This window comes from Elephas maximus, chromosome 21 (assembly GCF_024166365.1).
Source record: "Elephas maximus indicus isolate mEleMax1 chromosome 21, mEleMax1 primary haplotype, whole genome shotgun sequence".
NCBI classification, from domain to species: domain Eukaryota; kingdom Metazoa; phylum Chordata; class Mammalia; order Proboscidea; family Elephantidae; genus Elephas; species Elephas maximus.
Window position 1 is genome coordinate 54,029,386 of NC_064839.1, and position 16,545 is coordinate 54,045,930.

At 61.8% G+C, this 16,545-nt stretch overlaps 1 protein-coding gene across 6 annotated transcripts in view; it reads right to left on the reverse strand.

Annotated features, from left to right (window-relative positions):
- The window catches only part of PIEZO1 (piezo type mechanosensitive ion channel component 1), a 62,284-nt gene that overhangs the window by 6,055 nt on the left and 39,684 nt on the right, over positions 1-16,545 (reverse strand). Inside the window, exons 6-38 of one of the 6 annotated variants that reach the window (XM_049863755.1) lie at positions 14,885-15,053; positions 14,579-14,792; positions 14,323-14,491; positions 14,151-14,225; positions 13,890-13,977; positions 12,975-13,075; positions 12,377-12,637; positions 11,807-11,918; positions 11,547-11,725; positions 11,119-11,267; positions 10,836-11,018; positions 10,445-10,557; positions 10,183-10,343; positions 9,797-9,973; positions 9,143-9,268; positions 8,734-8,934; positions 7,897-8,101; positions 6,507-6,611; positions 5,683-5,836; positions 5,278-5,521; positions 5,104-5,200; positions 4,646-4,817; positions 3,868-3,957; positions 3,689-3,783; positions 3,409-3,480; positions 2,751-2,851; positions 2,217-2,304; positions 2,076-2,132; positions 1,800-1,972; positions 1,623-1,729; positions 1,093-1,299; positions 650-908; positions 377-565 (exon numbers count right to left, since the gene is read on the reverse strand). In XM_049863755.1, the coding sequence (XP_049719712.1) occupies positions 377-565; positions 650-908; positions 1,093-1,299; positions 1,623-1,729; positions 1,800-1,972; positions 2,076-2,132; positions 2,217-2,304; positions 2,751-2,851; positions 3,409-3,480; positions 3,689-3,783; positions 3,868-3,957; positions 4,646-4,817; positions 5,104-5,200; positions 5,278-5,521; positions 5,683-5,836; positions 6,507-6,611; positions 7,897-8,101; positions 8,734-8,934; positions 9,143-9,268; positions 9,797-9,973; positions 10,183-10,343; positions 10,445-10,557; positions 10,836-11,018; positions 11,119-11,267; positions 11,547-11,725; positions 11,807-11,918; positions 12,377-12,637; positions 12,975-13,075; positions 13,890-13,977; positions 14,151-14,225; positions 14,323-14,491; positions 14,579-14,792; positions 14,885-15,053 (4,893 nt within the window). Of the gene's footprint in view, positions 1-376; positions 566-649; positions 909-1,092; positions 1,300-1,622; positions 1,730-1,799; positions 1,973-2,075; positions 2,133-2,216; positions 2,305-2,750; positions 2,852-3,408; positions 3,481-3,688; positions 3,784-3,867; positions 3,958-4,645; positions 4,818-5,103; positions 5,201-5,277; positions 5,522-5,682; positions 5,837-6,506; positions 6,612-7,896; positions 8,102-8,733; positions 8,935-9,142; positions 9,269-9,796; positions 9,974-10,182; positions 10,344-10,444; positions 10,558-10,835; positions 11,019-11,118; positions 11,268-11,546; positions 11,919-12,376; positions 12,638-12,974; positions 13,076-13,889; positions 13,978-14,099; positions 14,226-14,322; positions 14,492-14,578; positions 14,793-14,884; positions 15,054-16,545 lie in introns of all 6 variants that reach the window. The other 5 variants (XM_049863754.1, XM_049863752.1, XM_049863751.1 and 2 more) reach the window with 5 other exon arrangements.

Genomic DNA, 16,545 nt, shown 5'->3' on the forward strand with positions numbered 1-16,545 from the left:
CGCTTGGCACTCGCTGTCCTGGGTGTGCCCATCTTGCCCCCCCTCCCCACTTTGGTGCTCACTGTCCTGGGTGTCTCCCCCTTCCTTGGCGCTCACTGTCCTGGTTATCCTCCCTGGTTGGTGCTCAATGACTTAGGTGTGCTCCCCCCGACTGGTGCTCGCTATCCTGGTTGTCCCCCCCTTTGCACTCCTTGTTCTGGTTGTTCCCCCATCTTGGTGCTCGCTGTCCTTGGTGTGCCCCACCTCCTTGGCACTCATTGTCCTGGTTGTCCACCCCCTCAGTGCTCCTGGTCCTGGTTGTCCCCCCCAACTTGGCACTCGCCATCCTGGTTGTCCTCCCCCTCAGTGCTCACTATCCTGGCATGGTGGCACCCACCAACAGCTGGGAGCGATGGAAGAACAGCACCATGAGCTGCACCAGGTCGTACTTGAGGTAGCCATCAGTCTTCTCCAGGCCCAGAATGCGTGGCGGGAAGTAGGGCTTATTCTCATGGCGTCGCAGCACTAAGTAACTGTTCCAGGGGAAGAAGCCGAACTGAAAGAGGTACTTGGTGACCACTGTGACCTGTGGAGGGGCAAGTGGGCGGGGGTTCAGCACGCAGGGGGCCACCTGTGCCCCACCCACCCCACCCCGACTGGCAGCATCCACCTCGGTGAAGACAATGGCCGTCATCCAGAAGCGCTTGCTGGGCCGAGGGATGGACAGCATGGCCCACAGGAAGACCAGCACGGGCAGCACAAGGGAGGCGGCTGAGGCGGTGACCATGTGGTTGAGGACGATGATAAAGTAGCAGAGCAGCTCCGAGTGGGCAGCCACACACTCGTACCCAGCCTGCAGGAGCCGCAGCGCTCGGCCTTGCCTGGCGGAGAACTGCTCTGCCTCCTCCAGCTCCTGGATGTGCAGGCGCCTATGGGAGGTCAGGCGGACTGAAGAGAGGGACGTGGACCACAAGGGGCTGGCAACCACCGGGATGGGGGGATGAACCATATTGGGCAGGCGTGGGGCGAGTCTCCCCTGGGGCGTGTCCCAAGTGGGGCAGAGTCAAAGCACAGGGATATGCAGCTGCTGCCCCACCCCACCCCCACCCACACCTGTTGAGCAGCAGCTCGCTGGCCGTGCGTGTCCGTGTGCGTGCATTGGCTAGAAGTTCTCGGGAGCCACGGCGGGAAGGCCCAGCCTCAGGGCTTGAGGGGTCGGCCACAACCTCCTGGCTGTTGCTGCGGGTGTTGTAGCCCGTGGTTAGGGGGCTGCAGGTGTCCTCGGTTGTGCTGCTCAGCGGCTCCTCAACTCCAAGACCGCTGTGGGCAGGAGAGGCCTGGGTCACACGGGCTTGGGAGGATGGAGGCGGAAGGGGGACCAGAGGGTCGGGATGGCCGGTGAGGCTGGATAGCCAGAGTGCTGGGCACTTTCTGGCAGCAGCCGGCCTCAGGAACTTTCAGGGTAGGCAGGCACAGGTTCCAGGGGGGTGTCTAGGATCTGGGCAGGAGGGGGTAGAGCGGCGGTAGGAAGGGGTGGGGTTGAGGTGGGATCCAGGGCAGAAGGTGGCTGAGTGCTGTGAGGGGTCCAGTCTGGGAGGGGGTGGGGTCAGGTGGCTGCCCTCCTCTAGCCCCTATGCACCTGCCTTGATGCTGTGCTCGGTGCTTGGGGGCCATCGGCAGGGCCTGGCAGCACGGCCTCGTCCTCACTCACATACAGCTGGTCCAGGACACCCCGGTGCACCTCTCCGCCCTGCAGGCATGGGAAAGTCACAGGGAGCCGGACCCCAGGGTGGTGGGCGGGGGGAGGGCTTGGTGCTCACCCGCAGCAGCTCCTGCGTGAGGAGGTAACGCTCGGCGCGCAGCACATCACTCATGTTGCGGTGGTGGCGCGTGAAGGCCTGCAGCCAGCGCGTCAGCCCGTCCACCAGCGCCTGGCCCAACACCCACAGGAACTGCGCCATACTCAGCACCCGCTGCATCACATGGCTGCGGCCTGTGGGGAGGAGGCGCTGGGGGCACGGGCAGATGTCCCCGAGTCCACTTCCTCCCACCTCCACCCATTTCCACTACCACCCCAGTCTGCTGGGCTCACGCACCTGCTGCCTCATTCTCCAGACCCTCTGCCAGCTCAATCTCTTGGCTTAGGTCACCTCCTGGGGACAGGACACTGGTCAGGCCCTGGCTGCCATGGGCAGTACCCCCTCTCCAGGGCCCTGGGCTGGTCCACACTGACTCACCCACTGGTGCCTGCCTCTCCTGTGCCCTCTCCTGCCGCCGCCGCCGTAGAACTGTCTGGGCATTGGTCACCCAAGCCTGGTACGCCATCTGAGGACAGGTCCTGGGGTCAGGAACCTGGCTGAGGCCAGGCCCCAGCCACTCCAGCCAGCCAACCACTGGACACACTTGGTGAAGGACCCTGGGCTCCTGGTCTGCCAGGTGGTATGCCCAGCACCAAGGACAGCAGAGAGCGGAGGCTGCCTCATGGGGTGATAAGGGGAGGGGCCTGGGGGGCCCAGCGGGGGACTGTGACCACTCTGAGCCTTGTCGGCAAGCGGGGCTGCCCACTGTCTCCTTGGGTGCCCATCAGGCCTGTGCCAGGAACCAGGGATACCACACAGAGGAGCCTTCCTGCAGCGAGGGTGAAGTGAGGAGGGGGCTAGCTGCTTCCCTGCTTGCGTGCCCTGGTGTCTGAAGGCGGCTGGGGCAGGGCCCTGGTGGGGAAGTAGGAGCTGGGTCCCCAGGGCCCCAGGCCAGTGGGCATCCATCCTCACCTGGAAGGCGCTCTGTGCTGATGGCCTGGTATCCTCGGGCTGTGCCTCCTCCTCCTCTTCACTGTCTGACTCAAACAGGAAGTAGTCCCCTGAGTGGATCACTGTGGGGGCAGGGTGGGATGAGGGCCACTTCCCGGCCTGGCTCCCCTCCCCGCCAAGACCTTTACACCCAGGTTCATTTCTGCAGTGGGGTGGGCGGGAGGACCAGCGCCTCCCCCCGACAGGCCAGCACAGCCCTGGGCTCCACACCAAGGCCATTTTTTTCAGGGGCTGCCGCAGGCACAAGACACAGTGGTGGACAAGAAACTGGACAAGAAGGAACACATCGAGAAAGCAGAGGAGGGGAATGGATGGGGCAGAGGAGGCTATGCTGCAGACACAGATGATTGTGGACATTAGTGAGTGGGCGGTGAGTCCCAGAGGTGGAGAGCCAGGAGAGGCCACTGAGCTTGTTGTTGGGGAATCAGGACAGATGGATGCTCAGCTCAGCTAGCACAAGTCTGAGCATATCCCTAGCACAGGAGCTCCAGGGAATCATGAGAGGAGACCATGCACAAGACCGGGCTCTACACTGGAGAGACCAGGGGCAGGGATGGCAGAGCTAAGAAAGCAGCAGGGGCAGGGAGGTGCACTGGTCAGGTAGACCATTGGGGTGTACCTGTGGCGTGGTCCAGCCAGGGCCGCCACCACTGTCTCTGTGGCGGGGAGGCGCCCCCTGGACTCCTGGTCCCTGTGGAGGGGGCAGAACAGGCAGGCGTGAGCAGAGCAGCAAGGGGCAGATGGGTGAGCAGGCAGTCACATGGCAGACGTGGACAGATACAGCGCCCGTGTGACAGGTAATGGGGCGGTGATGCTGGCCATGGCCACAACAGACAAGCTGGGAGCCGGGACGTCGCGGCACAGATGCTCCTGGGCATGGTGGGCTCACTGGCACCCACCTGGCTCCTGGCCAGGGTCCCCGAGGTCCTTGGGGAGGTCATGGTCTGCACGGCTTTGCCGGTGCTTCTCTTGCTTGGCACGGATGCGCTCCATCCTGAGGAAGGTGGCGGGGTCTGAGCAACAGCTGGCCCACCCCAACCACTGCCCACCAGAGGATCCGGGGAGAGGGGGGACCTACTGTCTTTTCAGCTGGGCCAGGGACTTCTCCTCTGCCCTGCGGTGGGCATCAATGCTCTTGAGGCTGGCTGCGTGGTACAGGGCGAAGCCCCTGTGGGGTGGGGCTTGAAGTAATAGGCTGCACCCAGCCCCCACCTCAGGGCTCCCCCAGCACCCCACCTTGAACTCTTCCTAACCTTCCATCCCTTGGACTTCTCCAAGCCCTGCTCCCACTGGACAGGGCCCCCTCATGTCCGACCCAGCCTTGGCTTCCTCTCTCCTGAGCACCACCCCAGGAGTCCAGGATGCCCGTCCTGTCCCCTACCTGCAGCTCAGAGCAACCACATCCCTTTGCCCTGTTGTGCACTCAGCCACCTGGCTGTGTCCAGTCTTGGGTAGGAAAACGTGCAGCCACAGCCCACCCAGCCACTGTGATGGGGCATGGCAGCCAATGAAGGCACTGAGGCAAAGAGCTCAGCAAAGGCCTCCACCCCGCCAGGGGCTCTATGACTCTGTGCCACGCCCCTCAGCTCTGAAGGGGTGCTCAGGCTGGTGAGGGGACCCTGGCTGATGGCACAGCCCTTCTAGCATGCTGCTCTTCAAGGCATTGCCCGAGAGAACCAGCAGATGCGAGCTGGCCACGGTGCAGGTCTACAGGGCTCCAGCTTTCCCTTCAAGTGACCCCCTGAAATCAGGGAGCTGTTGTGCCTGCCCTAGCCCGGCTTTGGGGAGGAACATGGCGTAGTTGAGGCCGTGGGCCCCAGAGGTGCACCCCCAAAAGCCCCGAGCCAGAGCTGCACCTGGAGGCCTGCAGGGCGGTGGCCTGGAGATCAGCGGCCACGTGCAGGAAGTAGTAGCTGAGAAATACGCGGCGCTGCAGCAGCAGGAAGAAGAAGCAGACGCTGTCCCAGATGATGCCGGCCTCCTCCACGGGCAGTGCGCAGTCCTGGTCCTTGCCCGCCATCGCCTTGGCTGCGCACGGGTGCCAGGTCAGGGGCTGAGGCTCGAGTGTGTGTGTACATTGCTGTGCATGTGCAGGCTGTGTGTTGTGTGTATACTGTGCGTGTGTGCATGTACTATGTGTGCTGTGTGTGCAGTGCACATGTGTGCTGTGCAGGTACCTCATGAATTGTGTGCTGTGCTAGGAGCATAGACGTGTAGTGCACGTATGTTCTGTGTGCACATGCCCTGCAGTGTGCCTCAAACCATCTCCCCCAACCTGTATCCCTATCTCACCTGCCCACCCTGCCACACTCACGGTCATAGTAGCCCTTGACAGTGCACACGAGGCTGAAGAGCTGGATGACCCAACAGAAGCTGCTCTGCATTTGCTCCACGAAGACACAGGACAGGAGCTGGGGAGAAGGAGGCGGGTTGGCCTGGGCCTGTGGGGGTGGGGAATCAGGTCAGGGTGCTAGGGGGCGCCGCTCACCGAAAGCATGTTCTTGGAGACAATGACGGTGACGTTGTAGAGGATGAGGCAGTCCCACAGCATGAGGCGGGCGCGCGTGTCCTTACGCAGTAGCGCGGTACCAAAGAGCAGCAGGTAGAAGCAGGCCAGCAGGTAGCCCAGGCCAAAGATGCTGATGCGGGTGGCCCCCGTGATGAACACCACCACCAGCACCAGCCAGAAGAGATGGCGGAAGACGGCTACCTTCACCATGTCCAGGTAGGACCTGCCGCCGGGGGGGGGGCGGGGGCAAACGAGTGACCACAGGGCCTCCCTGGTCACCCTGGCCCCCCCATGCCAGCTCGGACCCCATGGCCTCCCAGAAGGCCTACTGCCCTGACTCCCTAGGACCTCATGGGCCTGCCTGGCCCTTTGCTCTCTGCCCACCTGCAATGGATGAAGTTGGGCACAGGGTTGGGCTCCCCTCGCAGTGGCTCCAGGTGGTCAGTGTTGGCACCAGCCACATGCTGCCACTCCTCAGTACGTTCGGCCACGAACACCTGCCACTGCTGGGAGGCGCAGAGCAGCAGGAGAAAGTCGTCTGCGGGGACACAGGGCATTGTCCCAGGAGCCTACTGCCTGAGCGTGCCTGAGGCCCCCAGACCTGGGAGGAGCTGTGCATCCTCGTGTGCATGCATGGAGGGGGCACATCCACCTGTGTGAGCCCAGGCTCCCAGGCTTCTGCACACGGCACGCCTATCTGTGCACGTGGGTGTCCATGTCTGTGAACACGCCTGTGTGCCCATGTACACTCTGGTGTCCGTGTGTGTGTCTACGCTCTGCTGTCCACGTGTGTATTGTCTATGTCCCATGTCCACATGTGTGCACGTCTATGTTGATTGTCCATGTGTATGTGTGTCTGTACCCTGGTGTCCACGTGTATGTGTAACTCTGTTCCCACATCCGTGTGTGTGTCTGTACCCCAGTGTCTGTGTGTGTCTGTACCCTGGTGCCCATGTGTGTGTGTCTTTGCCCCAGTGTCCACATATCTGCTCACATCCTCTGTGCGTGCACAGGTGAATCTGTGCTGCTCTGTCTCCCGTGGCTGTGCCTGTAAGACGTTGGGACCCACTCAGGAAGCATAAGATTGGACCCAGCCAGGCCTAAGCTTGCACATCCTATGTGCTCACAGGCTCAATACCCTTGTGTGCCAGCCAGAAGAGGGTGTCCTCCCCGCGCAGCTGGGGCCCCAGTCCAGGGGGGGCACTCACTGATAAGGTTGGTGGAATTGGGGGCCCTGAAGAAGTCAGGCAGGTACAGCCACTTGATGAGAGCGGAGTTCATGGGGATGGCCTGGCTCCAGCGCCATGGGTAGTCTGTTAGTGGAGGGTTGTGTTGGGAGGGGGCCGGGCTGACCCAGGGCCCCAGATGTGCCCATGAGGGACTGCAGTGCCCTCACAGACCACCCACATCCAAGGGAAGTGGAGTTCTTACGCCCACACACACTTACAAACACACTCAATGTGCATTCACACAGTGCACTCACACCCACCCACATATACTCACATGTATAGCTCATACCCATACATACACACAGCACATGTACTCACACATACACACCCATGCAAATACTCACACGGGCTCACACACACACATCATTCACACTCACTCACACTTGGAGTCTGAGCACATACAAACCCGGAAATTCCAGCACATTCTTAGGATACACATTTCTTAAGTATGCACTAGGCCCCCAGGAGGAAAAGGAATCGCGTGGCAGCCCACAGGGTCATGGGGCAAACAGGTTTGCTTTGCTCAAGGCAGAGTGGTCAGGAAAGGCCTCCCTGATAAGGCAGCGTCTGGGCAGTAACACCCAGGAGTAATGAGCACCCTCAGTGCCCAGATCTTGGCTAGTAAACACCAATGTCCACTAAAAGGAACAAGGACTCCTTTGAGAAGCAGTTGATTTCAGGGCTGGGCAAAAGAAATCAAGGTGCCGCTGGAACACTTTGTGGGACCAGAACGCAGGGACGCGCTCAAAAAGGGATGGGGATACTTGAAAACGGATGTGCGCACAGCTTTTCTGAAGGTTTGAATTTCCCTAAAAGAGAATGATGGGCAAAAAGGGAAAAAGTGACCTGGGGAGGCCAGTTCAGAGGACAGTGCTGCTACCCGCCCCCCCGGAGACAGGGTGGCTACAGCAGGGGGAGGCCGCAGGAAGTGGGTGAGTTGCGGGGGTGAGGGGATAGGAGGGCCAAGGCTAACACCAGGAAGATGGACAAGGGACCAGGGGAGACAGGAAAACATACCCACAGGGCTCCACATGGCCCCAAAAGTGCCCACAAGCCCCAGCTACTCCCATGTACCCAGATGCCACCCCCAACCCCAGCACACAGGCACTTGCTCTCTCACCAACACTCTCACGCCACACTTGGACCCACACACCCACTCCCGTTCTGGCTCACCCAGGCACAGGGCTGCGGGTGCCTGGTCACCCCACTCTTGGGCCCCCATGCCCATGCCAATGCCCGGTCCCACACACCCAGGGCCACACATCCATGCCTGCTGTGGCTTGCCCAGGCACAGGGCAACGGGTGCCCGGTCACCTTGCGCTTGGGCCCCCATGCCCATGACTGCATGGCCACACCTGCTCCAGCTTACCCAGGCACAGGGCAGGCGGGATACCCAGGCACAGCAGGTACTGGTAGAGAAGGAAGAGTGTGAGAAAGAGGCAGTAGTTGGGCCAGAGGCGGGCGATGGCCCCACGGCGCCGGCGGGTGAGGACGGCCACCAGCCAGCAGCCATGCAGGATGACCATGAAGTTCATGCGCTGCCCGATCACATTCACTGCCATCAGGAAGCAGATCTGGGGGGCAGGAAGGGGCATTATTCTCACCCTGCCTCCGCAAGCCTCAACCCAGAGGCACAGCAGGTCCCGAGAGCCCCGAGGTGAGTGGGAGGAGTCTGAGTCCTGAGTGTTGCCTACTGCAAGGTCAGGGCCCTGTGTTGGGGAGGCTGTCCCCCCATGCTTGAGTCTCCACCATGAGGAAGATACTGAGGTTCAGGGAAAGGGGAGCTCAAACCCCACATCCTGGTTCAGCCAGGCCCTCCACCACCCTGTCCACCCCTGCCTCTGAGCCAACCAGGCCCAGGAGAGGTTCAGCCACAGGCTGCCCCTCACCACACTCAGTCCACCAGCATCCAGGGCCACCCTCATGAGCCAGACTGTGAGGCTGAACTCGACGGTGGACACAGGGGAGGGCCTGCTGATCTTTCCAGGGTGGTGTCCTCGGAGGTGGCCCTGCTCCAGACCCCTGGCGGCCTCTGTGTGCCTCAGACATCCCTGCTGTGAGCCAGTCCCCATCTATGCTCCCTCCTCACGTTGTTCAAGGGCAGGGGGATGGCTCCCACCATGTCTGTGTGCTTTTGATGCTCAGTAGATGCCTCACAGGGGACAATGTGGCCACCCTGAGGAGGGGCTGATGCCAGTGGCCTCACCTCCAGCCCAAATTTGTAGAAGAAGAAGTTGACGAAGTACTTGAGGCAGCTGAGCAGGTCTCGGTCGAGCCGCTGGCGGGTGCCTTTGGCACAGACAGCCTGGGCGGGCAGTGGGGTTGGCTGGTACTGGCGGCGGTAGTACTCCTGACGCCGGTACACGATGGCCTCGAACACCAACAGTAGCAGGATCTGCAGGTGGTTCTGGAGGGGGCGAGCATCAGGGCCTGCTCACCACCTGGCCCACCCCTGTCTACTGGGTCTCTACCCCACTGACCCTAGCCCACCTCACCTACTCCTCCCAGCCAGCCTCACCTACCCAAACTCGCCCCATGTCCCAACCCATCCCACCAGCCCCACCCCACCCTGCTGGCCCCTCCCTGCCCTGGCCTACCCTCCCCCTCCCACTCACCTGGATGTAGCCCAGGTTGGGGAAGCCCTTTCGCACTCCAAACCAGTTGGCGGGGTCAACGGGCCCTCGGTACAGCAAGGACTGGTTAATCTCCGCCTTCAGCAGGTTGGTGCTATTGGGAAGAGGCTGGCAAAGGGAGGTGGGTGTCACACCCCGGCCTCAGGCTGGGAGCCCAGGCAGGTGAGGGGCAGGATCCTGGCCCCATCTCACACTCCTGTCCCACACACCATGGCTCTGGGCCAGGGAAGAGCTGCCACCTCTGGGGACAGGGACGTGTGGGGACATTAGCCTGGAGCTGCCTTTATGGGGGAAAGGGATGGGCATGTGGGGCATGGAGAGGCCATGGGCAGGGCCAGGGCAGGGGGAGTGAGAAGATACCAAAGGAGAGGGGAGAGTAGAGAAAGCTCAGGCAGGGCTGACCCCTCAGTCCTCAGTGCCCCTCACACCATGACCTGCAGTCGTCTGGCAATCAGCCAGGCCAGGCGCCTCCTTGAGCTGGAAAGTCCTCACAAAACACCTTAGCATGGGGAGGAGGAGGAAGGGGGGCCTCTGGGTCTCCTTAGACCAGGTTGGAGGACACCTCTTCCGGGACGCCTCCCGGTCCCCAGGGACAGGCACTCCGCAGCCGCTTGGAGCGCCCAGGTGTGGCAGTACCTCGGTGCAGTTGCTGGAGTACTCATGGGGGTTGACGACGGTGAGCTGGTAGAGCATCTTGCACACGATGATGATGCACGTCCACACGGTGGACAGGCAGGAGGCCATGGGCCGGAATCGGGGGTAGGGTAGGGCAAAGGCCCACAGCGCCACCAGCAGGAAGTTCATCACCGACACCTGTGGCAGGTGGGCAGGGCAGGCTGAGCCTAGGAGTGGGTGGGTTGCAGTGGCCTGTACCCCACGGCCCCACATCCCCACATCCTGACCTCAGAGCCCAGTAGGGGTACACCACCAGTGGCCCTATATCACAGATGAGGAAACTAAGGCTTGGAGGGAGAGGTCCCTGTCCCATTCTCATGGATGAACCTGGTACCACCACTGCTCACCTCTTTCAGGGCCACCCAGACGGTGTATAGGGCCACCAGTTTGAAGATATGCAGCTCCAGGAGGCGCCGCACAAACACCTGTACACCGGCCAGCACATTCGAGAAGCTGGCCGCCAGCTCCAGCAGCCGCTCTGCCACCAGGCCCCACTTGTTGGCTGGGGCTTCAGGGGAGGGAGGGAGAGTGGTGAGCCAGGCCAGGCTGCCAGGGGGCTCCCCAATCCCACCGTGTACCTCTCTCTGTGGCCCTGCCCACCCCACTCACCTTCGGGGCTCTGCTTAGCCTGGAGGGGGCCAGCCATGCTCAGCCCCTCATCCCCAGGGGCCATCGCCACCTCCTCCTGCTGCAGCAACGGGGCCCCGCTCACCATGTCCTGCCTAGGACGGGCCAAGAGTCACTTCCCAGCCGGGTGCCAGGCAGGCCTGTTCACTCCCCGCCCCTCTGCAGAGGAACACCCCCAGCATCTCCTCCTCCGTGGGGTCATTGGCATCCTGCCCTGGACTCCCTGAGGTGCCCTAGCCCCATGGGGGCTTAAGATGACCCTCGGCACCAAGGTCCATCTCGAGTGGGGTGATCTGTGGCGCCTGGACAGTGCCTATACCTGCCGGAGATGTGGGGAGGGAGCAGGGGGACAGAAGCAGGTGGGGGTTGGCACCTGTGGGCCCAGCGTTGGGGGCAGGCTCCGGGAGCAGGCACGTGCTCCAGGTCAGTGAGCTGCATGAAGGGCTGGTGGAAGTAGTGCAGCTGCAGGATACAGGCGAGCAGGAAGAAGCCAGGGATGAGGATGCTTGAGAAGAGCTCAGACACGCTGAACTGCTCCAGGCCCAGATCGCCCAGCCTAGGGGTGGCAGATGTCAGCATTGCCCAGATACAGCCCCCCAACCCATCCCCCTATCTGGCCCCACACTCAGTCGAACATCTGCCCCCCTGCCACGCACTGCTCATTCGTGAAGCCAGTGAGGTTGCGCCAGTACGCGGGGAAGTCCTGGAACTGGAAGGTGTAGACGGCGATGAGCACCAGCATGGTGTAGGCCACCACCAACCACCAGAACACCTTGAGCAGCTTCCGCCACAGGCTGTAGTAGACCTGCAGTGGGGTCGGGCCACGGGCATGAGGGCTGAGTGGGCAAGACAGGGGGCTCCAGAAGGGCAGGTGCCCAGGAACCCAGCCTGGATGTGCCTCTGGCAACACACTCCTGTGGGAGGACAGGACAGGAAGGCCAGGACCACCTAGCACTCCCTCTCCCACCCCACCTGCCCACTGTTCCCCTATCCTGCCCACCCCTCCCCTCAACTCATGGCCCCCCTGCCTGACTGCTCTCCCCGCCTCATTGACCTGTCACTGCCCCACCCCACCCCCAGGTACCTGGAAGAGGGTGAGGCAAAGCAGGAAGAGGAACATGTAGACGATCTTGTAGACCACGAGCCGGCCAGCAAAGCTGACCACGATGAACATGCCAGCACACACGTAGATCCAGTACTTGGCGTACACGCCAGAGACCAGCTCCCCCAGGCTCTGGAGCAGCGTCCGTGTCTGCATGGGCTCTGTGGGCCACCAGGAGGAGGGCAGTGTGGCCTCCAGGGTAGGCAGGTGGGGGCCTCCCACCCTCGGCCCACCCGGCTCACCTGACTCTGCCACGGTAACCTCCGCCAGTGTGGCCAGGGGCTGCGCCTTCCTCAGCAGCTTCTCTTTGACAAACTGGCGCAGCAGGAGCCAGAAGGTGAGGGTGTAGAGCAGCTGGTGCGGGGGTGGGGGGATGGTCACTGAGGTCTAGGCTGCCTAGGGCACCTCCCAGACCCAGGGCCAAGAAGCTGTGGGGCCAGGGGCGAATTCCTCAGGCAGAGAGGAGGCCACATCAGCCCTCCTGTGAGTACAAGCTCATGTGTTCTCACACAAATGCACAGGCTGACACATCTGCACACTTTCACATGTACGTGCACACACGCATAGGTTGACATGCTCCCACCCACAGAGGTTCACACACATTGTTTCACACTTTGTACATATACACAGGCTCACTCTTGCACACACAGGTTCACACATACACAGATTCGTGTCTGCACACACCAGTTCACACATGCACACATGTAGTTTCACATATTTGCACTCACAGGTTCACACACACACACACAGGTTCACACAGTGGTATCACTGTGGGTTGCTGGGCAGACCTGGTGGCCCCCACGCCCACTCACCATGGCACCAAGGTCCAGGCAGGGGTAGCGAGTGTGCTGCAGGCCCAGCTGGCGCAGGCTGACAGGGCCCAGCATGGTGGGCAGCTCAGGCTGCAGGTCCATGGCCCATACGTAGCACAGGCCACACAGCGTCAGCCCATAGAGCAGCAGGAAGGGCGCGCAGAGCATGGCCAGCTGGTGGCGGCTACGCACTGTCCAGATAAGGCAGGCCCAGAGCAGCAGCACAAAGGTCAGCCAGCTGTGGTAAGTGATGCTCCACACCTGAGCAGGGCAGGCAAGGTCTGCACTGGCAAGGTCTGTGCAGCCCGGCTCACCCCCAAAACCCCGGGCTCTCCACATGACAGGGCACTCGGACAAGAAGATTAGCATGCCCTGCCAAGCCCAAGTGTGCAAGATGGGGCACACACACACATGCATATGCACAGGTGTGGGCTGAGCTGACCTGTGCAACACCGGCTTAGCCAGACCACCGCTCTGTTTCTGGTGCGAGTACCGGCCCCAGTCCCCCCTGTGAACCATGGCCAACCTCCCCCTAGGACGGTGGTGAAAGTCCACGGAAGGCCCAGCCCCAAGGGTGCCCAGCTTGGCAGTTCCTTACCATCATGGCTATGAGGGCACACACGTAGCTCTGGCCCATGATGAGGTGGCCTAGGCCGTGCAGGGGGGATTGCTCTCTGTGCTTGGCAGGCCTGTAATGCACTGTGTGGGAGGGAGGGGTCACGCCAGCAGTCAGGACCCAGGCTGGGGAAGCTCCAGCAGCCAGACAGCTCCCAGTCTTGCCTCCCACATGTGACAGATGTGGGCAGGAGCAGGGCTGGGACCACACAGGGAAGGGGGCCGTGCCTGGAAACGGCTGGTAGTGGGCACGGGGCAGAGGGTGTTGGAGAAGGTCCTGGGCTGGGGCCTGACCCTGTTCCCAACTGTTGGTGACTGGTTCCCAAGACTCAGTACAGGATGGCCACAACAGCCCTAGCTCCCTGCTCTCTGTGCTCCGGACATCCTCAGGCCTAGTTCCCTGAGGCCAGGGCTTCTAGCTCCCCACACTCAGGGATAAACCACAGAGTTGAAATCAAGACTTCGGGTGAAGACCAAAACGGACCCAGAAAGTCCCTCGTCCCTCCCTACGTGGACACTGCCACCATTCGTGGCACCCGCCTGGGACAACCTTGGTCAGCCTCTGGTCCATCTGCAGCTGCTCCCAGAGGTTCTGGCCCAAACCCAAGTGGTCAAGTTTGCTTGGAACCAAGTGGCAGTTGGGGAGGGACAGGAGACCTGGAAGCCCACATGGTATCTTGGGGTGCGGCATGATGTGGCCCCAGGGACTGTGGGGGGAGAGACCACAGAGGGGAGTGAGGCTAGAGCAGACAAAGCCAGACCATCTGCAGTGGCCACCAGGGGGCAGCACTTGGCCCCAGCCTGGAGAGCCAGATGGGCGTTCTGGTGGAGGATGAAAGAGTCCACACAGAAGACCTGGGCCCTGAGTCCCTGGCAGCCTACACTGAGTTGTACTCACAGGGGCGCTGCCGGACAGGGCTCTGGGCCGTCAGGTCGTGCACGATGCAGTTGTCAGCATCCGTTTCCGCCACAGGGGACATCATGTGCTGGAGGGGACACACCAGGATAAGCAGGGGTGTGGGAGTGGGCAAGGGAGGGAGGCAGTGCCTGGGCCCCCACCCTGATTCTCTCGGACCCCCACCCCGCTCAGCTCAACCCCCCACTCCACTTGGCCGAGGCCTCTCACGTGGGCCTCCTCCTCCTTGGCAGCAGCCTGCACCTGGCCCCTGGGCCACTGGTCCACCTCGGTCAGCTCCACCTCCTGCTCCTCATCCTCACTGGCTGCCTCCTTCCTCTGCGGAGATGAGGCAGGGTCAGCTCCCAGGAGACCACCCCACTGCCTGGGACCTCCAGTGGGCCCCCAACCCAAAGTGCCGCGTGATCGGGCTCACCTGGGTGTGGTGTGGGTGTCGCAACTTGAGCAGCAAGGTGACAGTGCCGTAGAGAAGCAGTAGCAGCCCAGGGCTCACGTAAATGGGCCAGTCATGGCCAATGTGCAGTTCCAGCACATTGGGGCTGGAGCAGTTGGTGGGCTGCACCAAGTCCTTGAGACCAAGCACCCTGCCACCGAGAAGGGTGTCACTGGCCACTGCCATGTGAGGATGTGGGCCCAGCGGATGGGGATCAGGGCCTGAGTGATGGACTCACCTGGCCCAGATGCCAGTGGGTGGGAGCAGCTCATGGGCGTAGGGCGCCTGGTAGCAGTAGAGGCAGAGGACGTGGCCAGCGCTAAAGCAGCCCACCAGCACACAGATGGCATTAAAGCCCTGGGCACTGATGGGGAAGTGGCAGGCCCACCAGGTACAGATGGCCAGGAAGATCAGCAGGTAGACGCTGGAGAGGGCCGAGGGATGGGCGATGCCTGGAGGCAGGCAGAAGTGGGGCTCATACCTGGTCAGCGCAGCCCCCAATCCCATCCCGTGGGGTCCTGCCCATGCTCCACCCTGAAGGTACCTGCCAGTGCTAGTAGCATGATGGCCAGGGCCCGCCCTGCAGCCACGAGTAGCCAGTGGGCTGTGACGCGGAACCGGGCAGCCAGCCGTGACCTCTGCTTGGGTGATGGCAGAGGTGCGCCCCACAGGCCCATTGCGGGGCTGGGGTCCACTTCCCTCTCGTCATCGTCCTGACAAGGACACGGAGGGTAGGGGGGAAGAGAGAGAGGCAATGGTCAGACACATGGTTCCACACCTGCCCCTGCTGGGAGTGCTGGTATTTAGATCCAGCCTCAGGGTTCTGCCAGCTCAGAACAGTGCCTGAGCTGGCACCTGCAGCTGCAGCCCCAGCCCTCAGGGTCTTCTCCTGACCCTCAGGACACACCCACCATCACCCCTAAAGAGGCAGTGGGCCCCTGGCCTTCACCCATGCCACTCTCCACACCCAGAGGTCTGCCTGCACACCACCCTGCCACTCAGCTCAGCTCCACACACCTGCAGGCCTTCCCGGAAGCAGCCCCCACCCCACCCCAGTCCTGCCAAGTCCTGGCACACAAAATGGCTCTGAGCCTGGCAAGCTGGCCACGGACTACTGTGGAATACCTCAAGTGCCCCAGGCACCTGGCATACTGCAGGTGGCTCAAGAAAGGTTCTGGTAGAGATTTTTTTTACCAAGAAAGAAGGAAGGAGAGCATCGAATGCACACGGGCACATACACACCACGTGCACAGGACTTTACAGGTCACAGAGTGCTCTCAGAGCCACAGGGGCCCCTCAGCATTGAACAGGCAGCTTCTTTATACGTGAAGAGACCAAAGCCAGAGATGAGAAGCAACTTTTCCAGACCATTCAGCTGGGTCACCCGGCTCCCTTCCTACTGCCCAGGCCTCTGGGTAGCAAGAAGGGGTCCTGAGGAAACCTCTGGCATGCCTTTTGCCAGCTCCTCTAAGCAGGACCCCATCTCCTGGTCTCCCCACGAGGAGCAGGCCAGCCTGAGACCGAGGGTCTGACCCTTACCTTCTGACCTCTGCAGGGAGGGGGTGGCAGGCTGCCCAGCACAGCCTCCACCCTGCATACCAGGTTCTGCCCATGCCTGACCTCACACACCCAGAGGAAGGGACAGATCAGCAGATGCGTCCCTGGCCCTGAATCCCTGTTCCCAGGCATCAGGGAAGGTTAGGGAGTGGCAGAGAGAACATGGCTGGAGTCAGCTCCAGCCCAGCTCAGCTGATGACCAGCCCAGTGCCCTCATCTGTAAAATGGGTGCCAGTGCATTCCCCAGAGTTCAGGTGGCAAAGTGTCAAGGCCAAGCACAGGCACCAGACAACCTGATCCACCAGCCTCCTGGCTCCACCAGCCTCCTCCTCCACCAGCCTCCTGGCTACGTGGTCTTAGGCAAGTTGCTTAACCTCTCTGAGTCTCTGAGAGGAGAGATGAACCACACAGGTCCTGGCCTCACAGGCCTCCTATGGGGGGCTGGGGAGGCCCCGAAGGGGTGATGTCCACCTGTTCTTGAAGGAAGGGACAAAAGTGATGGGTGTGCCAGGCCGGGTACAGGGTTAGGATCCAGGGTGTCCAGCCCACTCTCCCTCTGAGGCCACACAGCCATTGGCAGTGCTGGGATCAGACACCCAGACACTCCTTTCCCTCTCAGGGTCTTTCCTTAGACCCTGGTGTTCGAGG